The sequence below is a fragment of the Crocuta crocuta genome, unplaced genomic scaffold (assembly GCF_008692635.1).
Source record: "Crocuta crocuta isolate KB4526 unplaced genomic scaffold, BGI_CrCroc_1.0 scaffold72, whole genome shotgun sequence".
Taxonomy (NCBI): Eukaryota; Metazoa; Chordata; class Mammalia; order Carnivora; family Hyaenidae; genus Crocuta; species Crocuta crocuta.
This window is the reverse complement of record NW_027529427.1, coordinates 3492999-3520202: the sequence shown is the minus strand read 5'-3', so window position 1 is coordinate 3520202 and position 27204 is coordinate 3492999. Positions and strand designations below refer to the sequence as shown.

At 46.6% G+C, this 27204-nt stretch overlaps 1 protein-coding gene across 1 annotated transcript in view; it reads left to right on the top strand.

Moving 5' to 3' along the window:
• Positions 1 to 21595, top strand: part of NTF3 (neurotrophin 3) — a 67316-nt gene extending 45721 nt beyond the window's left edge. The window contains exon 2 of the mRNA XM_077758983.1: positions 20632 to 21595. Coding sequence (XP_077615109.1) covers positions 20632 to 21426 — 795 coding nt within the window. The 3' untranslated portion in view covers positions 21427 to 21595. The remainder of the gene's footprint in view (positions 1 to 20631) is intronic.
• Positions 21596 to 27204: the final 5609 nt, after the last annotated feature.

The following is a 27204-nucleotide window of genomic DNA, read 5'->3' as shown; positions in this document are numbered from 1 at the left end:
GTGAGGTTGAGCCCCACATCAGGCTCTGTGCTGGGCATGGAACCTGCTTAGGATTCTCTCTCCCTCTATCTCTTCCCCTTCCCTCATGTGTGCATGAGCACACAATCAATCAATCAATCAATCCATCAATCAATGGTGCAAGTAGCCCATATCAAGGGCTTTTGGAGAAGAGTGAGCACAGAAGAGAGAACTTAATAATAACTATACCAGAGACAAAGTATAGATGGTCATGCTTCCTAAGAGGTTCATCCTTTTGCTTCAGGGACTTTGTTTCTAGAACCTTTTATACAGTATCTACCATGAGCTCAGTACCACTGTAGGTGCTAAGGAATATCAGACATGGACAGAGAGCTTTTGGTCTGCTGGAAGAGACAGACAGTGAAAGCATGACTATAAAGGAATATGAGAAGTGCAGAGGGGAAGTCATCAGGGGGTTCAGTAAGAGCAGGGCCAGCCAGACAGATAGGAAATGAGGGGAGACAAAGGAGTCTGTGCAAAGGTGAGAAGGGACAGGGTATGTTTACAGAATTGCAGCCTCTCCCTGTGGCTGGCATGCATAGAGTAAGGGGAGAACAGTGAGAGATGAGGCCAAGGAAGGAAGCACCCAGGAACCATTGGGAAGGGCCTGGCCAAGGGATTTATTTGGGTTTTATCCTGAAGGTTTTAGAAAAGAAAAATTTTTGCAGTTGGGGAGTGACCCAGTAAGGCTTAATGTGAGAAAGCTCATTCCCTTCCAGTGTGGACAAGAAATGCCAGGGAGTCTGGAAGAGGAGAAAAGTAGGAGCTCAGAGACCACCTGAGATTCCATTGATGTCGCCTCGGCAAGAGAAGTAGCTCGGTCCCTAGAGGAGTGGGCTAGCAGGAAAGGAGTATGTCCTTGGAGAAACAGAGGAGGCAGAACCACCTGGAATTAAAGATCAGTGATGTGGGGGTCAGAGAAGAGTAAAGACTCAAGCACTCTAACATGGTGAATGCTGGTACCCTTGCCGGAGAGCTAGCACAGGAGGCCAGAGGAGCAGGGTTTCAGGGAAGGTGGTGAAGTCTGTTGGAGACATATAGCCCTGGAGATGCCTCGGAAACAGTCAAGTGGAGATGTCCAGTGGGCAGTTGCATCTGCGGGCATGGAGCCTAGGACTGAGGTCTGTGCTGGAGGTGGAGGTTGTAGGGTTCCCTACACGTGGACAGGTGTGCATGACTGTGCCATCCCAAGTGCAGATGAGAACACAGAGGATCTGGGGAAATAGCACTGAATGTGTAAGGAGCTAAGTACTGGCGGCGGGTGGACAAAACTGTGAGAGTGCTGTCACAGCACAGAAGGAGGGAGATGGCAGATTCAGGAAGGACTGTCCAGTCTCAATAAGGTGCTCAGGGGTGTCCTGGTAGGACTGGCGCCCGATGATGGTGATGCAAGGTGGGGATCCTGTCTGTTGCGAGCGGGCTGAGGAAATGGATGTGGACAGAACGGCAGGTGCTCTTCTGCGAAGCTGGGCTGGGAGGAGAACAACTATTTTCTTTCCTTTTTTTAAGGTTGGCAACAGGCAGATCGAGGACAGGAAACCTGTGGTGGAGAGAGGGCAGGTTGAGGGAAGCGCAGATGGAACGAGGCTCCCAAGAAAACAGGAGGGAGTGGGACCAGCATGTCATCTTACCTCCTGTTAGAGGTGGCTGTGACAGGGATGACTGGCCACTCAGAAGAAATGATGGCTGACCCTGGACAGGCCAGCTGTGCAGCCTGTACCTGGACCATGTGGTCAATAGCGCCCACTTTTACTTTCGGGAGTGCAGTGGGTTTGTGGGAGTACAGGACCAGTTCCTTCAACCATGTGCATTGGAGTGGAGTCCGGCAGGTAGGGAGTTCAGGAATTTCTATCTGAGGGGCTCCTTTTTTTTGGTGTAGTAGGAAGCAGGGTTTTCAGTGTTCTGAGGGACCTCAGGGGACCAGTGTATTTGTGAAAAAGCCATCCTGAGGAGCTGGAAATAACAGGAGCACGTTGTTGATCCACAGCAAGGGCTGAGCTGAATCTGAGAAGGTGAATTTGCTGGGCAGCACGCAGCACACACGTGGGGTTCTTGCTTCCCAGCAGCCTGGTCGCCAGCAGGGAGGACAGAGGCTCCAGTCCACATGAGCCCAGAGCCCCGCCGTGCAGGGCAGATGTGCCTGAGGATGGTGGGGAGGCTGAGGCCACACTTGGGCAATAACTCACACCAGCAGTCAGCTCTGCGCATGGAGACACTTACTGCAGCTTTGTTTACGAGGGCGGAGAATTGGAAATAATAAATTTCCTACAATGGGGTGTAATCCAGTAAATTACAACACATCCCAATGATGGAATATTATGTAGCCATCAAAATTTTGTTTGTGTGGAATTTTAATATGAAGGGAGAATGCTTCAATTATAAGATTAAGTCAGAAAGTCACAGAATGATGTATATTAAACATTCTCCATCATGTACTGCCGAGGAACACTTTGCATGGGTTTAAAAAAGGCTGGACACAAATATTCCATAATGGTACATGTGGGAGCTGATAGATTTCTTTATATACTTTTGCATTTTTAGAATATTCTTCAATATGTTCTTATTTTATAAAGAAAAAGATTCTCTCTACAGAAATGTATTTAAGGAAAAAATTCTTTAAACATAAGAAAGGGTGTATACAATCATAGTTTAATTTTGTCTTCTCAGAAAACCATTGTAGGGGGGCGCCTGGGTGGCTTAGTCGGTTGGGTGTCCAACTTTCGCTTAGGTCATGATCTCGCGGTTTGTGGGTTCGGGCGCTGCGTCGGGCTCTGTGCTGACTGCCAGCTCAGAGCCTGGAGCCTATTTCAGTCTGTGACTCCCTCTCTCTCTGACCCTCCCCTGCTCACGGTCTCTCTCTCTCTCTCTCTCTCTCCTAGAAATAAATTTAAAAAAAATTTTAAAAAATTAAAAAAAAGAAAAGAAAAGAAAAGAAAACCATTGTAGGGAGTCTCCATTCTCTCAGGACCTGACTGAGGAGCACCACCAGCATGGCCTTGTGTTTAAGAACATGGATTTTGGTGTCAGACATGCCTGAGTTCGAATCCCAGGTCTGCTACTTATCTTCAGTACCTACTTAACTATGTGGTATGACCATGGTGTGATCTCAGGCAAGCTACTTTCTCTTGGGCATGGTTTCTTATGAAATAGGGAGCCCAATAAATGCCCCCCAGTCTCTTCTTTATAAATCCAAAGCCCCAAAAGCTCGAAAACCCAGTGTCATTTCTTGAGCTTATAGCAGATTCATTTGGCTACAAAATATGACCTGAATGGACACTCCTTTCAGTGAGGATTTATAATTTTGCAGCAGGAATCTTAGCTTGTTTAATTATGGGGTGCTGCCCCAGGTCCGTTGAGAATATTAGGTGATATACAGTAATATACAGGGTTTCAGAGAAGAGACTGAACCAGAGGACCTTACTTGGAGCGTATTGTAGAATTAAATCAATTATGACTATAGGGTGCCTAGCCCAATTCCTGGCATGGAGTAATGCTCTGTGAGGTTAGCTGTGATCATTATTGACATTCTAATTATTCTTAGACCTTCACTAAGTAGAGTGTATGATTTCTGCTTGCCCTGTTTTTCCTTCTGTTCCTTTCCTTATTGGGACCTTTGAGGAGACAGAAGTGTGGTTTATTATGGGAACTTAGGCTGACATTGTTTAAGACCCAACAGTGAAAAAACAGGAACATACAGCAAGAAATTCTTAGTTCTCATGCCTCTTTTCTTCTTCCAGATTTCTAGTTTCTTGGAGAAGAAGCCATAGGGAATAAGGCACATTAACAGGGCACCCAGATAGTTGAAGAGCTCATCAAAGAATAAATAGGTTGTATTGCCTTAGTGAAGAATTGAATCTCAAAGCATATGTGTTCATTTTGGAATTTGTAACATATTTACAGCACATTTGCTCTACCTTTAAAGATTTACTTTCCTTTAAGCTAAAACTGGTCTAATATATACATTCTTTTTAATTGAAGAATGATTTTTTTACTGCTTTCTATGGGAATCCACAGTAAAGTTTTTTGTTGTAAGGCCTTCTAGCCAGTATTCGTTAAAATATAATTCAGTTCCCAAAACTTTGATTTGCACTCAGCCTTTTCAGAAGCATAAGTAGGGTACAAACTGAGGTCATTACTTCTTCCTTTTCCTGGATGAGTGGCGCTTCATAAATTCTGTTAGTGTGGCATTAGCCAACTGCATTATTAACATCACCAAGGGGAATTAAAATGTATCATGTTATAGGATCAAAAGTTCCATATTCTGAATCAATGCCAGTGTATTTCCAGACCCTTCTGTTTGACCACAGTCTGCAGTGACCCCCTCCCTCCAGCCACATGACTCACCCACACTGGGGTGGAAGTCACTCACTGCTCCCACACATCTCCATGGCCCCGCCAGCCTCCCTGTGGTGAAGTGTTCTGCCTTCACAACATCAGCATAGAATCACAGAGCTTCAGGTCTGGAAGGAAAACTTTTTTGCAATCGGCTCTATTAAATCCCATTAATCTGGGCATTTAGACTGCATGCCTGGAAACTCACTACAGCATGCTTTCTAGTAAACTGAAATAGATCTCCCTGAAATAGATGGCTCTAGTGTTTTGTGAGCTGGTCCAGTGGCGGAAGAACTAGTCGGTTGGCCAGAAATGACTGCCTATAATGAGTCCTATGACCTTCTCCACCTCTGTTCATCAGGTCCCTGTTGGCCCCACCACGGCATGCCCAGCACAGTGTCAGGACACATTCTTGCACATTCTTGGGTTCCAGCTTATCCTCCATATTAATCCATTCATCAGCACCAAATTACAGCATCCCTTGCCAAATCCATCAAGCACAATTGGAGCTTCTGAAGTTGGCTCCCCCAATTACATTAGTTCAGCTGTCTCATTAGCCATCACGCATCACCCAAACCCATTGTCAGACTTGTTTTCCTTCATTGTTGTCATTTTCCTAATACAGGTATTGTGGAGAAAGATTGTTTTTAACAGGCACTTCTGCTTAACCTTTTGTTTGATCTCCAGAATACCATACATCTTCACACTGAAGAGAGGCAGATTGGGGGAGGGTGGGAGTAGGGGTAGCTTATAAAGAAGTGGGCACAGAACTTGGGCCAGTGGCAGGTCCCATCCATCTGCTTAGACAGGAGGATGCTCTAGCAGCTTGCAGCCAGAGGGGGCCCAGCTTCGGAAATGACCCACTTCATATAAGCTGGTGCATCAAAGATCCAGTGAGCCTAGCGAAAAGTGCAGTCTGCATTTTGTGCTAGAGGAACTCTCCCAGGGTTCACAGACAGATGAAGGCTCTCTGCTCCCTGGGGGATCGCAGGCATGTGGGCTGCCCTATGGACTCTTAAGGACTTTGGTAATAAAGAGGTTGTCTTTTAGGAAGAGTGTGGGACCAGGAGTCAGGGAGCAGGGATTCTCATTATAGTTTTATTTCCAGCCATGACAACTTTGAGCCCATTACTCACCACCTCTATGTCCTAAATGTCTCAGCTTTAAAATAGAAATACCCTCTCTTTTAATTTTCCTAACTCCATCTAGACCAAAAAAAACCTAAAGACAGTAGAATAAAAGTTTTAAATTGCAGCCCTTGGCATATACCAGGTGCTCAGTGTATCATCCTTCCTTCCTGTAAGAGTTGATGGTTCTTCCATGTCCCCAGATGTGTTTCCCTGCCTGGGACCCATGTGTCTGTTCTGGAAAGCCCTGAGCCTTCCATCTAGCCCCTGGGGCCTCATATTTCCCCCACTTGCCCTGCCTGCACTCATTAGGTTGAGAGGTTGCCTCACTGCCTGTCTCAAGGTGGCCTCTACTTGCTGTCCAGAGCACCTGCAGGGATGAAGCCATTAAGTGTAAATAGGCTTTTGAGGAAGAGGAACTCCACACAGTTCTCAGGTTCCCTTGACCAGTTTGATGTCTTTAGCCCTTCCAACTCAACCCTTCCAGAGCTGTGGAAACCTACTTCCTGCCTTTTGGGAAACCCACAAAAACTAGTGTGAAGCCATGCATTGTATTTTTTAAGAGTCAAGCCCAATCATCAAAAGATGCATCAGAAAGTCACAAAGGGGCTGGTGTGAGGGGGCAGGAGTTTATGGGGTAAGAGTGGGCCAGGAGGGATGGAAGGGCTGTCTGTATCCCCATGAGGAGCATTGGAAGTTATGTTGGAAAAATCTCTTCAGCCTTTATTTACCATGGTGGCTAGCCACGGGAGAGGGGGGAGCCGGGCTGGGGAAAGAAGACAATAGAATGCTGTGTTGCCTTGCTATAAAAGCATGCTCTAAGCAAATAATGTGGCAAGCTCAGTCAGAGCACTGCTCAATTAGCCCCAGTGCTTAAAGGAGGCTCTCCCTGCAGCTGGCGGTGGTGGCGGGTGCGGCGGGCTGGGGCGGAGGAGCTCAGGAGGCAAACCTGCAAGAATCCTATATGGCAATTGGCCTGGGATGAAAAGCACAAAGCGCTCCAGCCTGACCCAAAACCAGGCTTCTTGAATAGAGGGCCTGAGAGGGACCTGATGGGCTGTTCTAGGGAGAGGCAGTGTGGGGAGCCCATGGATGATGTGACCAGAAAAGAGAGTGCAAACGTTTCATGCAGAGAGTGACCGACATATGGAACGTGTTATCGGGAAGGGTTACAGGCTGGAGGAGCTCCTAGAGTTTTTCAGGGGTGGGATGGGGGAGGGGGAAGCCCTCAGAAACTCAAGGAGGTTTCTAAACAAAAGGAATTTGAGAAGGGTTGGAGAAATAATGAGAAATGCAAACTTGACCCAGAGTTTCTCTTTCTATCTCCTGGACTTCTCCCCTGCCTGTCCTTACATGTTTCCAATTCACAGGGACCAGAGAAGGCCACCGGAGCCATGTGCCTTACCCCTTAAATGAGCAGAGCTGGCATGTGTTTGTGGTGGGGGGGCAGAGTTAAGGAAGACCCCCCAGAGCCACCCCTCAATCCTCTGTGTCACACAGACATACACACTATCCACTCACAGCAGATGCACATACTACACAAAGATATTCATACACACAGATATTCATACACACACTCACGCATGGATGTACACACACTCACAGATACATACACAGACATAACACAGATGTTCACACAGGCATGCTCACACAAACATTCACACACACACACACACACACACACACACACACACACACTGCCTGGCCTGTTTCCCAACAGCACATGCTTTGGCTGGAATTCCTCCTCTTCTTGGGGCGCCTGGGTGGCTCAGTCAGTTAAGTGTCTGACTTCAGCTCAGGTCATGATCTCATGGTTCGTGGGTTCAAGCCCCGCATCAGACTCTGTGCTGACGGCTCAGAGCCTGGAGCCTGCTTCAGATTCTGTGTCTCCCTCTCTCTCTGCCCCTCCCCTGCTCACACTGTCTCTCTCTCTCTCTCTCAGAAATAAATAAAACATTTAAAAAAAAAAAAAAAGGAATTCCTCTTCTTCACCTCTGAAGACCAATGGCTGCTGGCATTGCCCCCACCCACTCTTGGAACAAGGTACAAGTGGCCTGTATGATCATGGCCTATTTTATGGGCCCCTGCACCATCGTCAGAAGCTCTTTTTGAACCTGAGTGCTCCTGCCTTTGTGCTTTCCTATGGTACCTGGTCTATAGCTGACTGCCTGCCTGAATCACCAGATCATTTCCTTTGTGGGTGGGAAGAAAGTGTAAGCTGTGCAGGATATCTGGGGCATAGGGGCAGGATGGAGCCGTTTCTAACCTGGATCTAAGTGCATACACCCTCTGGGGTGACAGTGGTGGTGGCTTCGGAGAGGACATTTATTCCCACTTCTCCTGTTTTTCCCTAACCAGGAAAAAGGTCACCTGTCTAGTGGCCTTTGACTCAGTTAAAGGAAAGCCTTGTCTACCTCTCTGTCTCAATGTCTCCCTCCCTCCTTCCCTCTCTCCCTCCTTCTCTCTCTCTCTCTCTCTCTCTCTCTCTCTCTCTCTCACACACACACACACACACACACACACACACACGCTGAAGCCTCAAAGAGTAGAGGGTGGCTTCACACCCCTGCTTTGCCACTTTGTAGTCAGACCCTTTAGGATTGCAGCACCTGGGCTGGAGCATGCCTTCAGGTGATTGGTGACTCCAAGGGACTCCTCCCCTTCACAATTCCAGCCTCAAGTCATCAGCAGTCCACCACTAGTGGTCCTAGAGATTCATTTGAGATCTGCCCTCCAGGAATTTACTCATGCTTCCAGGCAAATTTCATGAAATGTCATCACTGAAAGTAACAAATGACACATTTCATCCTGTATAGTTTTTCCAGCTCTGGGTGTTTGCTTATTTTTGCTATGTAGCAAATCACCCCAAACTTAGTGTGGCATAAGACACAGCCATTTTTTCATTTCTTGTGACTTTGTGAGTCAGGAATTTGGGGACTGCTGGGCTGGGTGATTTTTCTGTGCCATGTGGCCTTAACAGAGGTCACTTGGTGGTATTCAGTTGACTGATGGTCTGGTCTGGATTATTTCGGTCAGTTTAATTTGCAAAGCAAGTGCCTTGGCAGGGCCAAATAGAAGACCATCAATAGGAGCCTCTCCCCCATGGTGGCCTTGTGACTGCCAGATGACTGATGTGGTAGCTCAGGGCTCCAGCACCAGGTGGAAGCTGTATGGCTTCTTACGACGAAGCCTTGGATGTCAAATAACATTACTTCTGCTTTACTGTACTGGTCAAGCAGCCACAGGCCACCCACAAAGGAAGGCACACAATCACCACCTCTAGACAGGAGGGCCAAAAATGGACAGCTGTCTTATAAACTAACAACATGCTTATATATGTTATCTGGCCCCAGTGTATTTTCTGGCTAGACCCTCTTTGTAGATTGAACCATTTCTGATACCTGATGTATCAAGAGAGCCTCTGTTTGTGCTTAAACACTCCTCTCAAGCTTTCAGGGTGTCTCCACTGTCTCCATTGTCCAGGGTTCTGTGACTGCACTGCCGTCTTCTGACCTCTAGCTATTCCTCCAAGAGAATGTGCAGCCACACTCAGTAGCATCCTGAGAAGCATAATGATGGTTAGAATGCAGAGAAGCTCTCCAGATATCATGAAGTTTTCAAACATAATGGAGAGCACTGGTCTTAAGCACCTTGAGAAACAGGGACACCAAAGGGATGGAAAAGCCACCAGGATGGAAGTGAGGTCATGCAGAGTCATAGCAGGATCACACAGAAAGGAAAATACATGAAATCCTGAAGTCCTTGAGGAATGTGGATATCACATGGTGGATGGTGCCGATGCTACCAAGATATTTGTAAAAGGAAGGAAGAAGAAGGGAAAGATTCTACTTCCATGGGCTACCTCATTGGCTAGGTCAGACTACAAACACCTCAGAGCCCCCCACAGTGTAGTGTTAAAGATGCAATGCTGGTCAAGCTCACATGGGACCCCTCTGACCCCTCAAGGATGCCCCGCTGGCAGTGGCATCCTTGTGGACAGGATCTCTCCTTGTGTTCTCAAATTCATTATCCTGTGTTGGTTCCTGATAAGCAGCACATGGCTGGTCTTCTAAAGAGCTGGGTTCTTTTTTTTTTTAAACTTTACCTATTTTTTTAAGCTTTTTTAAAATTGATTTTGAGACAGAGAGAGCGAGCGAGAGAGAGAGAATGGGAGGGGCAGACAGAGAAGGAGAGAGAGAGGATCCCAAGCAGGCTCTATACTGTCAGCGTAGAGCCTGATGTGATGCTCAAACCCATGAACCGTGATGTTGAGATCATGACATGAGCTGAAACCAAGAGTCGGACACTTAACTGACTGAGTCACCCAGGTACACCATGGAGAACTGGGTTCTATTTCTGGCTCTTCTACTAATGTTGTTGTTCCATTTGGGGCAGGTCACTCTCCTGCCATAACCTTCCCATGCTATGAGAATCCTAGTGGATTAGGATATTGGTGCCTAGCTCCATATAATGGGGAGGACCAGAAAATGAGACCAGTAATGAGGCTCAGGGTTGGCAGAGGGTAATAGAAGAATGGAGTATTCTAGCCCAAAAGAACCTGTAAAACCCTTTAGTTCGATAATTCTTCACCTAGGATCTGTGGACCTCTGGGTTAGATAGACTTCAGGGAGTCTGAAATGCCTAGAAAGTTTTTTGAAAACTTGTTCTTTTATGTGAACATGTTTTTTAGGGGAAAGATGCTTTAGCTTTTAGCACATTCTAAAAAGGGTCAATGATCCAAAAATGGTTAAGAACCACTTCTGCAGTCTACCAGCATTATGTTATGTGATTCTTAACCAGGAGGGATAAAGCCTCCCCAGATGGTATTCGGAAAGTGTGAGTACATTTTTTCAGTTGTCACCATGACGGGGGGACATGATTGGTATTTAGTAGATGGGGGCCAGAGCTTCATGTGTGGGGGACAAGACTGAATAATGAATAACTATCCTGCCCAAATACCAGCAGCATCCTGTGGAGAAATATCATCAGGAATTCAGACCCAAAGATGTGTAATGATTCTCCTATTGACACAAAGCTCATTAGTGGCAGAGTTGGGTTTTATTCATGAATCAGAGCAGGAAATGTGTGTGCCAAGAGTCCACATTATTTTATTTCTGCTTGCCAACCATGAATAATACTACAAAGAAAACCAAAGAATCAATCTGTCTCACCTTTGAAAATCCAGCAGTTTTCCAAAGAAATCCCTGGATTCTTGGTCTTCTTTACCATCAAATAAGGAAGGAGGAAAAAAGTGTTCTACATATTGAGAAGCCAGGGAGTGTATAAATGAGCCGGTTAGCCACACATGGCATAGATATGTTTTTCAGCCACTATGATGAATTGGTGACACCAGGCTTAGACTGTGAAATGTACTCTTTACATTTTGGAGGCCCTATCCTGGATGTCCCTTTCTCTAAAAAGGAAAGAATCTTTAATATACCAGTGTGGCACTCACTGCCTGGTTCATAGCAAGCAAGTGGCAGGTGCCTTAGACTTTCTGGAGTGAATTGGGAGGTATTATGCAGTACTGGCCACAAGTAAGACCTGTGAGGTCACACTGACAGGGATTTGCATCCTGGCACGGCTTCTCAGTTGATATGTGATCCCAGACAAAATGACTTAATCCTTCTGAGCCTCAGTTTCCTCAACTGAAAAGTGGGGATAATAATCGTCTTGTGAGGATTAATTGAGATAATCCATGTAAAGTGTCCCACAAAGTCCCTAGCATATGGCACGGCTCAGTAAATGCTAGCTGTTATTACAAGCGATTATTACAACTGTGTCTGTGATCAAAGACAGCTTTGAGTTCAGAACATTGGTGCCAAAATTGTTTTCAGAGGACAAGCTCTGGGATGGTTTTCAGTCTCACCCAGCTGCCCAGAAAAAGAGTCCGTAGACTGTTTGGGATTGGAGTTGTAATGTTTATGAAGTGCCTACTGCACACTCCAGTTCTGGTGGAAGATTGATTTTCTTCCTGTGTGCACATTCCAGCATCCCTTCACAAGGGGGCGAGCAGAGGCACAGGAAATCACATAGACATCTCTCCTGCCTCGGTTTCCTTGTCTGTCAGGGTGTTCAAGTGAATGATGGCAGCCAGGGTGAGCAGAGGGAAGAGGTGCCCAGAAAGTAAGAGGAAGCCATGCACTCAATCTTCAGCCGTCACAGTTTCCTGGAGAGCGAATCCAGACCAAAGATAGCCACCGACTATTTGCCAATCCCTCATTCTCCTGAAAGGAGGTTGGCTGTGGGGCCAGCAGAGAGGCTGAGGGGGAGACATAGGCTATATTTGACATGGGCCCGATTGCCAAGCCTGGAGGAGAAAGGCTGCCATCTGACCACACTGCAGCCAAGTCCTTGTGGGGCCAAACCATTATGGTTTGGGTTGATCCTGGTCTTGCTGCCGCTGCCCTTGTTGATGCACAAAGGTTTGGGTATTGCCAAGTCAGCTGTGGTCTTGGTTTGGAAGAGACATCTGGAGTGTTGAATGGAAGTCGTGCTTTGGGATTTCCCTTAGCTTCCAGCTCTCAAGATGAAGCCAACTTCTATTTCTGCCATTTTGAGACCCATTCTTGGCCGGGTGAACAAGATAAATAATTTATCATCGTCATTGTCATCATCATTATTACCTATTTTTATTATTGAAGATCAATTACTCAGCAGCCCCTACCTTGTAATAATATTAACTTACAGCTGTATAGCACTTTGCAGGTAATGCAATTGTCTGACACATCAACTCAATTCAAACACGAGGCATAAATCTAAAACAAAAAGTTGACTTGGACTGTTATTCTCTGATTCTGAGAGTTTAGTGCCAACTGTCTGTAACTGAAGCAACCTTCTCTTGCATGTTTTTACACTTGGAAAATGGAGTTTCCTCAGATCAGGAAGCAAAACCAAAATCAAAATGTCTTGCAATATTAAAGGATACAATAATTTAGGAAATAGGCTGGCTGTACCCCATCCTCATCTTGAGGGGCTACAGCATACTCACACACGCACAAAAGCCTGCATATGCACACCTTTATGTACAGTGGTGAATGAGTATTAGTGCCCAGAACAAAGAAAATTAAATTTATAAATACATGCCATTATGGCCAGTAGCTGGATTGACTCAGATTTTCTCTGCAGATCCTTCCTTGTCCACCCTCTGGCCATGAAATGAGATTCTGTCATATGCAAAGGATAGAGAAAATCTGGATTTCCTGGGGCTTGTGTTGGCATACCATGCTCCTTTCAGATCTCCTTGCCAAGACGGGGGCCACGCCAGAGGGTTCCTTGGCCTGGGGAATAACTGTACTACCTTGCTCTTGGAGCTGCTGATGCACATTGTTTTGACATGTGCCATACCTTCCGTCTTTCACTGCCTTGGGGCCAGAGGGGAGAGTATGCTCTGAATAATGTAAAATTCCTCTTCCAACAGCTGTGCAAAAGCAAACTCACAGCTTTCAACTTCCGTCTCAGGGCATTGAGTTTGGGTTTTGAATATGGGTTCCTTGTCCGTTCAGGAGTCTCTCTTCCTCGTATTCTGGCCTCCAAGAGCAACCAGTGTCAGAGATTCATTTCTGAGGGAAAGGACTTTTGAAGTTCTCTATTTTGTCTTGTTTCATCCTGGAATGTGCCTCCCCTGAAAGCTGTGTGTCTTGTTGCCACTGGGGAGCCAGCATCTCCTGAAAGTTGAAGACCTTGTCTTAACCCAGATCTTGGGGCAAGTGTTGCCCATGTCAGGCAATTTCAGAACCCTGAGTCTAAGTAAGTTGTTTTTTTGTTTTGTTTTTTTTTTTAAATATAATTTATTGTCAAATTGGCTAACAGACAGTGTGTAACGTGTGCTTTTGGTTTTGGGGATAGATTCCCGTGTTTCATCGCTTACATACAACACCCAGTGCTCATCCCAACAAGTGCCCTCCTCAATGCCCATCACCCATTGTCCCCTCTCTCCCACCCACCCCCCATCCACCCTTAGTTTGATCTCTGTATTTAAGAGTCTCTTGTGGTTTGCCTCCCTCCCTCTCTGTTTGTAACTATTTTCCCCTTCCCTTGCCCCATGGTCTTCTGCTAAGTTCTAACGAGAGGAACAAGAGAGCAATCCAGATCCCGACCCCTGCTTTCACTTGTTCTGACTGTGTAGGTGTAGGTCTGCCCAGGGATCGGGGCTCGCAAATGAGATCTCACCAAGAGAAACACAGAGAGGTGCCTCTTCCTTCCTCAGGTCCCTGATCACTTCCGATTTGGGGGAACCCAGACCATGCTCATCAGCATCTTTTGCAGACTTGCTCTCCAATCTTGGCTCTATTTCTTGCCCTCCCTAAGGCTCAATTTATGTATTTTTATGCTTCATGAGACAGGGAATGGAAGAGTTGCCACCACCCCAGAAGCGAGCTCAGAGTGTATGAGGTGAGATTTAGAAAAGAACGTAGGGCTATAGGAGAAGACGGTGCTGTGGAAACCCTCACAGCCCTGGTCATGTGAGTTCATTTTTCATTTGCTCCTTGTAGCCATTCCAAGTCACTCCTTCCCTTCATCCCTTTACAAACATTTTCCTCCCTTGTTGGTTTTGGATTCATCTTACCCCCAGTGAATTAACCTACGTGTTTCCAGTTTGAATCTCACCATGCTATTTCCAGGTTGCCAACCCCCACGGGTGCTGGGGAATAATTGGTCTGTCCTCACCGGTGTTTGCAGCACCTTCCCTTTGAGCGTCATCTGTGCGTTTTAATTAATCTGCCACTTTTTCCTCTCTCCTGCTTCCGGATCATTAATAAAGAGATTAACCAAAACCAGACCAATCCCCAGCGGAGGCTTCACCAGGATCTCTCTCTCTCTCTTTCTCTCTCTCTCTCTTTCTCTCTCTCTCTCTTTCTCTCTCTCTCTTTCTCTCTCTCTCCCTCCCTCCCCTCTCTCTCTCCCTCTCTTTCTCCCTCTCTCTCTCCCTCTCTCTTCCAGCAACAAGCCTTGTCATGGGTCAGTACATCTTCATGTGGCCCCACTGACTAATTTTCAGGCCCCAGGACCTGGGTTCAGAACAAAGCCAATTTGAATTAATTTTGAAATGAAGATATGGGGAGCAAGCTTAGCCAGCCTTTTATATTTCCACCACATTCCTTTCCCTTTTGTCATTCTACTTTAAATCTATCACTTTCCCACCTCTCCCCCTTTCCAGTCCCTGAACAAGATATTAGGGTTATCTGGCAGGATGTAGTCTTTTGAGCCCTCAGCATTAGTCAGAGACCATGTCATAGCTTCAGAAATTCTCCAAAGAATTGGGCCCTTCTGGATACAGCTGGACAGTGTCCTTGTTAACCCAGCCAGAGAAATGCATTTGCTTCCAGAGGATGTGGCTATACCAGAAATAATGAAATGTCTTGAATTTGCATATTAAAAACTTGGCAAATTAAAAAGGGCCTGCACATTTGATCTCATGCCTCCTCCCTGAAGATAGCTAGAACATAACCTCTATGCCTTGTTTGTAAGTCATTCTGATTTGCAGCACTGGTGCCAAAGCCAGGGCTTGAGCTGGTGTGTCTGGTGCTCTGTCCATTACAGCATGTGGCCTATGCAGAGATGGGTGACCCTCAGATGGACTGACCTTGGATGTGAATTGGGCCCTAGTGGAACAAGAGTTTGCTTACTTTCATGGCGAACACTTTCATAGGGAATATGGGGAGGAGGAAATAAGAACAGTGACCTCAAACACCTGGAAACTCTGCCCAGCCTTGGAACTTGAACTTCCTCTGGAAATAAACTCTCTGGAATGTTTAAGGCCGGGGACAGACAGACCACATAGCATAATCCTTGAGAGCATCGATTCCAGAGCCAGACTGCAATCTAATCCTGACTCTGCCGTTTGTTAGCTGGTTACTCACCGCCTTGTGCCTCAATCTCCCCATTTGAAATGGGGAATGTTCATACATAGCTCAGAGGAACTGTTACTGAGATTAAAGATTTAATGTATGTTGGCCCCTGGCATCTAGCATTTTTGTTCCTAATGTTCCCATTCCATCTAGGCTAACATTTTACTCCACATGTATGCAGCAAGCAAGGTCTTTAGGTGCTTGGTTAGGAGGAGACGTGTGTGCTGGGAAGCTAGTCCAGGTAAGGTAAATTGGAACTCAAAGGAGAGCACCTCAGGTGTTTGTGTGTGACAGACATGGGTGGCTGTGGGCTCAGGTCCTGTCCCACCACGGCTCTCTACCCAGCTCTCTTTTCCATTTCAGCTGCTTTGCCCAAAAACCCTCTGTGTGTGTGTGTGTGTGTGTGTGTGTGTGTGTGTGTGTGTGTGTGTGTTGTAAACTGAGCCAGAAAGGAGGAATCAGAAATTGCTCTCTTTTGAGTATTTTGAGGGATGGTGAAACCTTGTAGGAATGTTGCTCCAGGGACTGAGAAAACACCATATGTGGGAAAGCATTTCTAAGTGAGGAAAATAGCATCTGCTAGTTGGTCAGGATCTTGGAAAACTCTGAGCAGGGGAAATGGGCACTGGGGAGAGTGTAGGAAAGGGGTTTTACTGAGGTCTTTAACAGGTCTTTTTCCAATTATAGCCAAGAAGAGCCTGGGGACCATGGCCTACTTCAGAGCCAGGCCTCGTATTTTCTTTGGGAAAAGAAGGCAGAGTTGAGTGGCTTCCAGACCAGGCTTGGCAGAAACCTATATAGGATCTCAGGCCACCGAGCAGTGTGTTGGGCAGGTTTTGATCATGATAGGCATTCATTCACCAAGAAGACATGGAGACTCTGCAGTGGTCCAGCCCTGTGCTAGGCAACAGGCATGCATACATGAAGGGGACATGGGCTCTTCATCCAAGAAGACATATACAGACAATGATAATACAATAGGATGCTTGTACTCTATTAACTACAGTGACTGAAAGAGAATAGAGATCCTTCTAAATTGAAAAATTCACTGATGTGCCATGCCTGGGTCAAGCCAGCACTGCCTTCCTTTCCTCACTCCCCACTCCAGAAAACGAGTCATCTGGGGAAAGCCCACCCCAGAAGATTGGGTAGAAAATGCAGGCTCTGGTGACCAGAAGGAGGCAGAGCTCAGATTTAGGTTCTTCTTGCCCCCAGCTTATTCAGACATCACTTCACAGCTTCCCGTACTTGTTTGCTTTTGTGATTTTCCTGTTCTCTGTGCTTCCAGTTTGCAAAAATCTTTTCTTCTCCCACAACTAGTGTGGCTGGTCTGAGATCCAAGCACTTGCTAGTGGTGGCATTTGGGAGAGAGCTCTGTGTTGGTGCAGAATGCTGTGGGCTGTCAGGGGAAAAGGAATTCCCGACTCCAGCTGCTCGGTACCTTGTATGTGTGTGTCGAGGACAGGCATGCAGCGACTGTGCTGCCACAGATAATTCAAGTTCATGTCCCACTAACATTTCCAGTGTACCACTGCATGCCAGATACTGTGCTCAGTGCTTTCATATAGATTTTGTTATTTACCTCTCACAATAATGTTGATTATACACGAGCCACATGATTTTAATGAACTTAGGAACCAGGTGTCCTATGTTACTCTCTGATATTAACTGAGGAATCAAACCTTAGAAGACTCCCTCCACCACACGCCAAGCCTCCATTTCCTTCAGACATCTGTGTATTGGAGAGTTCTATCAGCCCTATTCTTGGACTTGCTCTCTATAAAAAAATCTACAAGCAGATTATTAAGATGGAGGCCACAGGAACCCTGCTGGATTTTTTTTAAAAAAATCATTTTAAAATGTTTATTTATTTTTTGAGAGAGAGAGAGAGACAGAATGTGAGTGGGGGAGGGGCAGAGAGAGAGAGGGAGACACAGAATCTGAAGCAGGCTCCAGGCTCTGAGCTGTCAGCACAGAGCCCGACGCAGGGCTCGAACCCACAGACTGTGAGATTATGACCTGAGCTGAAGTTGGATGCTTAACCAACTGAGCCACCCAGGTGCCCCACCCTGCTGGGTTTTTAATGCAGCCTTGCATGTGAGTTAGAAACACTTACCAGCCTGCCAATGCTTTTCTCCCACTACTTATTCGCAGGTATCATCCCCTCGTATTGACCATGGCAAGGACGCTGGGGAGAAGCACAGATGGGAAGGGGCACCTGGCCTTGGAGGAGAGGGAATCTAGTGAGGAAACCATGGAGTACCCTGAGGCCTGGGATACCTCCTACCACAACCAATTGGAAAACGCACTGAGGGATTGCAAAGAAAGTGGCAGTTACTACTTTGGTGTGGGGAGGAGGGGGGCTTGTAGAGAAGTTAGCTTTCCAAGTGGGCACTGAAGAATGAGAATAACTTCAACAGGAGGTGTTATGAGAGTGTGCCAGGGGAGAGGAATGACACGTGCACACAGCTCCTAAAGCTTGTTCAGGCAGCTTTTAGAAGAGTAAACGGGGCTGGGGCCTGGGAGTATGAGCCTTGCTCTAATCTGACCAAAGGAGACACTGGGCCAGGAGTGCAGAGAACCCCTCTACTCTGTGCATTTCTCTTCCTCTTTCAATTGCAATTAGGTTTTCTTCATCTATAAAATGCAGGACTTAGATTAAATGCTTGCTTTATAGGTCTCTTCTACCCCTACAACACTTTGGTTCTGTGTTCAAGTACCACTCATAAAGAGGCTTCCTTTTGTACTCCAAGGCCATCCACTGGGTGGCCTTGCTTCCTGTCAGTTCACCTTTGTAAATTACCTTGTTAATAATCTACACATCCACTCTCCTTCCCTCTAGGACCTCCCTCATTGGCCATACTTGATCTATTTCCCCACAAGCAGGTATCCTATGCATTCTTAGCTTACAGTGGCTGGGCCTTGAGAGGATGTAATAAATTGTTTTTTGATAGACTCTTAGTCCCTAATTATTTTATTGCAGCTGTATTCCATTTTGAGTGGGGAGGAATGGGCATGCAATTCTAGCTGCACGTATGCCATTCATTTTGTGCTCAAGTTTCAATTTGTCAGGCCTGCACTATTGAAGGAAATGTCAGTTATATGCAGAGTGGGAGGGAGAGCAGTTATCCTGTGGGAACCACTTTCCTAGGCTAATACAATTCCTAGAGCAGTCTCTAGGGGTGGGCAGCAAAGCTAGAATCCTTCTCTCGGCTTTGACCTTGACGGAGTCAGTTGTCCCACAAGAGTGGTTCCCATGAAGGAAGATGGTCCCCTTATCAGAGAGGTGGGCCAAGGGCCAGGAGGAGGAAGCTGGAGCAAAGTGCCTGCAGCGCTGTTGGCCTTTGGGAACGAGAGAGCAGTGCGGCAGACAAGATGGGAGAAAGCCTGTGTCTGGAAGTCCCGGGAGCAAGTTAGCATGGGCAAGCTCAGGCACGGGCTCTTGGTAAGCAGCGCTGCTTCTCTGTTTCTTGTGCCGCTCTTGTTTATTTCCCTTCTGTTTTCCCCCTGGATTTAGTAAAGTCTTTCTGCAAATACCAAAGGTGAACCGAGAGAAGGCTTTTTATTTTCCATGCTTAGAGCCTTAAAGAGGAAACCGCGAAGCCCTGGGGGCCAGTGAGGTGGTAGCGAAGGTAACTAAGGGATGGAAACCTCAAGGGTGGTGGTGTGGATCACAGCGTGTAGGTGGAGATCACTCCTGCAGCCAGCCCTCCCCACCTGAAGAGCCTCCTTGCAGCACGGACCTTCGGGAAAGCTGGGCTCTGCTCTGCTGAGGGAGAACCAAAGAAAAGTATCCTGAGGACAGCCCTATAATTCCATAAGGGCCCAACAGAAACCTCGCCTAAAGGTTCCGCTATGGTAATGGAAGGAGAATGTGGATGGGTTAAATTGCCATTTAAACAAGGAGATAGCAAAATTAAAATACAACCACCAAAAGAAACATTTTGTACTAGAAACTTAAGAGACCAAACAAGAAAAAAAAATGAATTCACAAGAAATCTTGCTGTTCAGAGCAGGTCCAGCCATTCACTTGGGCTGGTTGTTGCTGTGTCACCATCTTCTGCAAGCAGTGCCCTGGCATGGCCCCCACTTTGTGAAGGGGGAGTCTCTGTGAAGCAGGTGGGCACCCTGTTGAAGCATATCCACTGGAGAGCTTAGCCAGACCTTCTCACAGAGTGGGGAGCAGCCCACAAGTTCATTTCAAGGGCAAGAGAACAGGTCCACCAGACACAGCCTGGCGAGGGATGAGCCCATCTCTGAGGCTGCAGTGTGCAGGTAGCCGACCTGACCCCAGCCTCAGGGGTTTCCTTTGAGAGGCCCAGAAGCTCACTGGGTGTGGGGGAAGGGTGGTAGAGCTCTGTTCCTTGAGACAATTGCAAGTCTGCTCCTGTTGCTAAAAGAATGTAAACACACCTTTATAATTTTTAGATTCAATTTCTTCATAATTTGCCAAGGTACAGTGGACTCTGGTCTTTTCATGGTTAAGGGTTGTTTAAAGAAGTGGCAGGATGTTGTCCACACAGAACAGAGGGCCGCAGAAAGAGCACACATCGAACGCACATGCCTTCGGGGATTTCTGTCTAGGAAAGAGAGCAGAAACTCAAGTCCAAAGTGCTCACCTCATCCTCCCTCTGCCTTTGAGGTTCCTGGAAACCTGGATCCTGGGGAGAGCGCTGACTCTTCAATACTGTAGACCTCACCACTCATGTTTTTGGTTTATTTGGTTTATAAATTTTTTTATGTTTATTTATTATCAAGACAGAGAGAAATAGAGCATGAGTGGGGGAAAGACAGAGACAGAGGGAGACACAGAATCCAAAGCAGGCTCCAGGCTCTGAGCTGTCAACACAGAGCCCGACGCGGGGCTCAAAACCACAAACTGTGAGATCATCCTCTGAGCCGAAGTTGGATGCTTAACCAACTGAGCCACCCAGGCACCCCAGGTTTATTTGGTTTAAAAAAAATTATTTTTCCTTCTCTTCTTTCACCTGCACAAGACACACACACACACACACACACACACACACACTTCTTTCCCTATCACACAGCCCCAGTGCTAGAGGAAAGATTTGAGAGGTAGAAGGGAAAAAGGTACTTTAAAGATTCAGAGGACTCTTATGGAGACAGTATTTCTCAAGGAAAGAAATTGACAGCCCTGGTGCCTGACATCAGAGAGGAGTCTGGGTGCTCACCTAGGAAGGTGACACCCTGCTCTTCCTTGCTCTCTCACAGGGTTACCCAAGCCAGAATGACACGGATTCAGCTGCCACAGCCTGCTACTAACATCTGTGTTTCCTTTTCAGATCTTACAGGTGAACAAGGTGATGTCCATCTTGTTTTATGTGATATTTCTCGCGTATCTCCGTGGCATCCAAGGTAACAACATGGATCAAAGGAGTTTGCCTGAAGACTCGCTAAATTCCCTGATTATTAAGCTGATCCAGGCAGATATTTTGAAAAACAAGCTCTCCAAGCAGATGGTGGACGTTAAGGAAAACTACCAAAGCACCCTGCCCAAAGCAGAGGCGCCCCCAAAGCCGGAGCAGGGAGAACCGGCCAAGTCGGAGTTCCAGCCAGTGACTGCAATGGACACAGAACTCCTGCGGCAACAGAGACGCTACAGCTCACCCCGGGTCCTGCTGAGTGACAGCACCCCTTTGGAGCCCCCTCCCTTGTATCTCATGGAGGATTACATAGGCAACCCCGTGGCGGCCAACAGAACGTCGCGGAGGAAGAGGTACGCGGAGCACAAGAGTCACCGAGGTGAGTACTCGGTATGCGACAGCGAGAGCCTGTGGGTAACCGACAAGTCATCGGCCATCGACATTCGGGGACACCAGGTCACGGTGCTGGGGGAGATCAAAACCGGCAACTCTCCCGTCAAACAGTATTTTTATGAGACGAGATGTAAAGAAGCCAGGCCTGTCAAAAACGGTTGCAGGGGAATTGACGATAAACACTGGAACTCTCAGTGCAAAACGTCCCAAACCTACGTCCGAGCACTGACGTCAGAAAACAATAAACTTGTAGGCTGGCGATGGATACGGATAGACACCTCCTGTGTGTGTGCCTTGTCGAGAAAAATCGGAAGAACATAAATTGGCATCTCTCCCCATATATAAATTATTACTTTAAATTATATGATATGCATGTAGCATATAAATGTTTATATTGTTTTTATATATTATAAGTTGACCTTTATTTATTAAACTTCAGCAACCCTACAGTATATAAGCTTTTTTCTCAATAAAATCAGTGTGCTTGCCTTCCCTCAGGCCTCTCCCATCTGTTAAACCTAATTTTGTGACCCGGCTCTCAGGAGCCGCTCTGCCGCTCTGTAAAATCTGTGTACACCAGTATTCTGCATTCAGTATTGTCAAGGCCATGACTGTCGTTTTAGTAAACTTGTTAAAATCAGATGCTGTCAGAGTTGTGTGTAGACACAGTGATGACCCCCCTTCTGGTATACTTCATGTTCGATTAGTTCATTAAATCCACTATTATTATGTCCATTGAAATGATACCTGGTAGCTTTGAGCTCCACGCTTAATTCTGGCCAGCAAGTTCACTGTCAAGGACTTGCTCGCTCCTTTCTCCGCTGTCACTGTTGCCAATTAGAATTTTGATTTGCTCCAACATTACGATCCCGGGACTAGAATAACAAACCTGGCAATTTTAGTTTTGGAAGTTTCTTTTCAGCACATTTGTTGTTTTGGGGTTTGGGGTTAAGGGTTGGATTCTTTTTTGTTTTTTGGCTTTGGCTTTTGTTTTGCTTTCTGTAAGTGGTTTTCATCTTTTAGGCATATAGGAAAAAATGTTTTAACTATTTGTAACAATAATTGTACGTACCGTTACCCAGAAGCAAGCTGAAATGGATCATGAATAAACTACATACGACAGCAAACTTACTCATCAGAGATCCTCTGGGCACATGGCCTCCATGCTGCTCTTCAGGCCCCTCCCAGAGCTGCATGAGGAATTAGAAGATGCTTGCACTTTGGAGTCAGACCTGTGTTCACATCCCAGGTCCTCACTTCTTTGTGACTGGGCGCAAGGCTTTGCAGCCTCTCCAAGCCTGTGTTTCCTAAGCTCAGAAGGTCACTTGGGGATTGTTGCTAACTCAAAGGGCTTTCAAGAGGAGTCAGTTAAATAACCATGGTAGACTTCCTAGCAAAGAGTAGGCATTTGACATAGTTCCATCTTCCTTCCCTTCCTCTCCTTTCTTAGCTCTTATATTCCTCTGTATCATTTTTTTGGTGGATTCATCATTCTGAAATGGAAGAACGTGCTACCATGTCCTAGAGGGATCGCCATGGCGATGGCCACATCAGTCCACAGAGGTAGTCTTGAGGAGTTTCCTCCAAGGTCGTTCCCCCAAGCCTTTCCCCACTGGGAAGCAGACCTTCTTCCTGGTGCTAGAACCCAAGGACTCTCGTCTCCCATCTTGTCCGAGGCACAAACACCTGCTGTCCCACTCTGGGGCCCAGCTCTGTGCCTTCCCTGCATTGCTCTGCCTTCAAGGCCCGCATGTACTCTGTTTAGAGTTGCCCATGCCCCGAGATCACTCTAACACATGCCTAATAAAATATATGTTCTTTATGTGTCATGAACCTCTTGAAACAGACTCAGAAAATTGCAGTGGCTTTGGTTAAGGGCATCATTATACTGCACTTGATTCTAGATGCCCAAAATATAAAGGCAGGACATGAGGAATTTGCCTTGTGCCCACCTTCTTCTAGGCACTTGCAAACACTGTTGCCTTTGTCACAAGCCCTTTGAGGCAGGCATTGCCACCTCCAGTTTACAGGTGGGGACACTGAGACTAGAGGATTTAACTTGCTCACAGTCATTGAGCAGGCAGGTGGCAGAGCGAAGAGGTAAATCCAAACTTGAATGAGGACACAGTCTTGTTTCCTCTTCTCTAGTCCCCCTTGGCCCTGCCTTCTGTGTGACACTTTGCATTTCAGAATGAACATTACAGTCCTAGAGAAAAAGAGTGTAGTTGCCTGTATGGAAACCTTTCATAGCTCCTGCTTCATGAGCAAGCTTCATGACACATGGCTGTCTTATGATTGAGCCAAGCCCAGTTCTCAGGCTGGAACTAATTCTCCTCCTCTAGAGCTGCTATTCCAAGTCGGTGTAGAGCCTGTCTAGAGGGCCTGGCTGCCTGGGGAGATGGGCTTGGGTGACAGGGACCCCAGCCTGGGAAGGTATGGCCCCTAAACAACAGGGCTCTAGTGGAAGGAGTTTTCCTGCACGTCGAGAGTGAGCCTGGAGCAGTGTGCTTCTGGGCTAAGGGCAGCTCTGGCGAGAAAGTGAGCCTGAGGATGAGATGAAAACTTTCCTGAAAGGACTTTGGCCTTCGGGCCATTGGGATGGCTCTACCTCCCTCGTGCTGGGTGGCAGAGTAATGAAGCATTACCTGGTTCCATTTCAGTAACTTTTTTGGCATACGAGGGCATTCAAGTGCTGCCAAAATCAACATGTTGGGCTTATGGGTCTAGGGTGGAGCCTTCCTCAGGGTTCCTGGGAGGCTTGTCTCTACAGCGTCAACACTTGCCATTGAGATAGCTCCAAAGTTAAACTCATCTCTACGACAGAGGAGACTTGGCATCTGGCTCCAGGAAAACTCTACACTCGACTTCATCCTCCCTTATTGCCTGTTTTCCTATTGGAGCTTCATGACACAAGGAGGCATGTGATGCAGTGTGACGAACTTCACCAAATAGGAGAAAACAGGCTTTAGCTGAGCTTTGTTGCCAGCATCTGCGTGTCCATGGATAACTCACCTGTCCTGATGGGGCCTTTCAGCATCATGAGATTCTCCCGCACAGAGGGCAGTGACCAGACTGGACAGCCCTCACTTTCTTAATGATGGTGACAGTGAGAAGCTCTGTTGGCCATTGGTCGGGGCTTTACTCTGCCCTCTCATAAGTCTACAGGCTGCCTCCATCTACAGGCTGTGTGAACTTGAACACGTTGCTTAACCTCTCTGAGCCGTTATTTCTTGGTCTGTAAAATGAGGATAGCACCTAATTCATAAGACTGTTTTGCAGTATAATCAAATCATCCAGTTCTTGGCTTATAAGTCCCTCCAAGTGTTACTGATGATGACAGTGATGATGATTAGCTATTGGGGGATTTGAAGGAGTCCTCATCCTGGAATTCTGACAGGACTTTCCAAATTTCACAGTGGAGAATTAGCCCTGATTAAAGTATATTAATCACCAACCCCCAGGAGGCAAGCTTCAGGGTAACATTTACCTAGTTCCCCTGGCCCAGTCTTCTTGACAGGCCTTGAATCTTCAGTTGACACACCAGGAAAGGTATTCCTAACCCTCCTTAGTGGAACTACTAGCAATCTACATGCTTTTCCATATTCATGAGTGTGTATTTTGTTCCTTCTTGCAAATTCTTGAGACAGCCTTGTTCTTGCCACATCTCCTTCACACTTGTATCCAATGAGGGTTGGCATTTTTGAGAATTTCTTTGTTGTTCCCTTTCCCATATATGTGTTCATATGTGCTTTTTAGTTTATTTAGTCAATGTAAAAACCCTCCTCTGAGGCTTGGAGGAACCATCTGCATTTATTCTATCACCTTTGAACATGTGTTCAGAAATGAAATCTGTGTAGTCAGTTTATGCCTACCTAGAGATTTGTTTGGCTTCACCAGGAAGACGCATCCCCCAGACTTCAAGCTTTGATGGCCCTGGGTGTTCAAATCCAATGCCAGGTCCTCGGTTAGGCTTGGCTTTGCCTCCCAGAACTCCAGGTCAGCTCAGCCCCAGGGAAGGTGTTCTGAAGCCTGGAGAATAGCCAATAGCCTACAGCAGTCCCTCCTTCCACTCTAACCCCACCCTTGCCTCTGCCCCCCAACACTGTCCTCAACCCTGGCCCACATGTGCTCAGGGTTCTACAAACCCAGGACAAGCCACAGCCACTGCAGGCTGATTCTCTTGACTGGAACCTTCTTCAGCCTAACCCCCTAATCTAAAGAGACCCAGACTCCTTATGCATGCCTTCTCAAGTTACACCAGGTGAGTGGATGTCTCAAAAGGCACATATGTTTACAACAAGCTGCAATGCAGGCACCTCGGTGTTGACCGGAACCCCTGGGTCTTTGGTTCCAGATGGATGCTGGCCCAGCTGGGAAGAGCTGAACCACCAGGCAGGTCAGAAACGCTCTGAAGGGCAGTGGATTTGTTTCCTTCAATCGTGGCCTGTATTTGGTTACAGTATACAGAAGGCCAATGAAACAAGCAAGCACAGATGTGCATGTGGTAGGGGCCAGGGGTGCAGAGAAGCAAGGAAGTAGAAGGCAAAGATATCAGAAGCCTCTTCTAGAAGCTGGCTATCTATCACTGATGAGTTTGGCGGAGTTGTTACAGAGTTCAGTTAATGACGTTGCCTGTCAATTTAGAAGTCTCTGTGGCAAGAAAGCATAAAAGTTTACTGGAAAATTGTGAAATACAGCCTAAAGAGTTAGATAGTTTTTCACAAGGAGATGCCTAGTGAGAGGTGGGTGGGCATGTGTGCATGCATGCGTTTGCGCGCGCACGTGTGTGTGTGTGTGTGTGTGTGTGTGTAGCTGCTTTGATATCCTAACCACTGATGTATTTGCATTTTTTTAAGGGAAGGTAATGCTGGAAAAGAATGCCCTGGAACACAAGTTTAACCTTTAGGAGACTGAGCTGGTAGCCAGCTGGGGAGCATATGGAAAATGAACGCTCTTGGGGCTAGAAAACAGGCTGATCAGGGTTGAGGATTTACAGACAGAAAAGGCATCAGGCAGCCTCCACCAGCCAAAACAGAAGGAGCTGGAATTGTGGACTTTCCAATTTGGTAGGAAAGCACTGGAAGCTGGTGCTGGGCTTAGGGGATGGAAGATAAGGACCAAAGAATAAATTATAGTAATGGTGATCATTTACTGACTGATCCTTCTGTGTAAGACACTGTGTGCACCTCGTAGTTTTAATTCTTTCATGCAGTTGAGAACACTGGTTAAAAAAAGTTATCATTTGCCCAAGGCTGAACAGCTAGTAAGGGAAAGTACCCTGATAGGCACCCCGAAGGTCTGTGTACTTTGGAGGCACAAGGCTCTTCACTGAGTGAGTAACACAGTAATGGAGAAAATGCTGAGTGCTTCAGGGGACCCTTATGGCTGAATCGCAATGGGGTGAGGGGCATGAGGTGGATGGCATGCACTTGGCACAAAGGGAGTGTGTGGGAGATTGAAGGGTAAAATACAGCAGAGATTCCCAACAATCACTCCACCTGAGGAAGCTACCAAACTCAGTACATCAGCTCACAGCAGCAGAGAATTTCAGTAGATTGGGGAACATGAGTGTCCCTCCTGCCCCACACCTTCCCTCCCCCATCCGGCAGCTGAACAATCACTGTGCTGGGGAGAAGGTGGTTGTGGCTTCTCCCTGAAGTATAAAGATTAGCATTGCTGTATTATTTCTCTGGGGCTTTTATAAAGAGATAGAAGATAGGAATTTCAAATTCAGGTAGAAACTCCCATCCTCCCTTCCAAGGCAAAATATCTTTTGTTCATTCAATCTTTTTCTTTTTAAATTGTGGAATGTCTATAAGATGTCGTGCACCCTGTCCAACCATATGGACTCAGCACAAGAGATGTCATCCCTCCCAGAAGAACATTGAGTGGAAAGGATGGGGCATAGCAGCATTGACTGCCCTTTATCATTTCCACATCTTCTCCATCAGCACCTCCTCTAATTATCTGATAGAAATTCATCCCCTATGTTGAAAGCTACATCTACAGATACATCTTGTAACTAAATTGTCGACAAATGGGCTACAGGAACCCAGAAAATAGGCAACTAAATGAAGCTTGGGACAGTTGAGGAAGGCT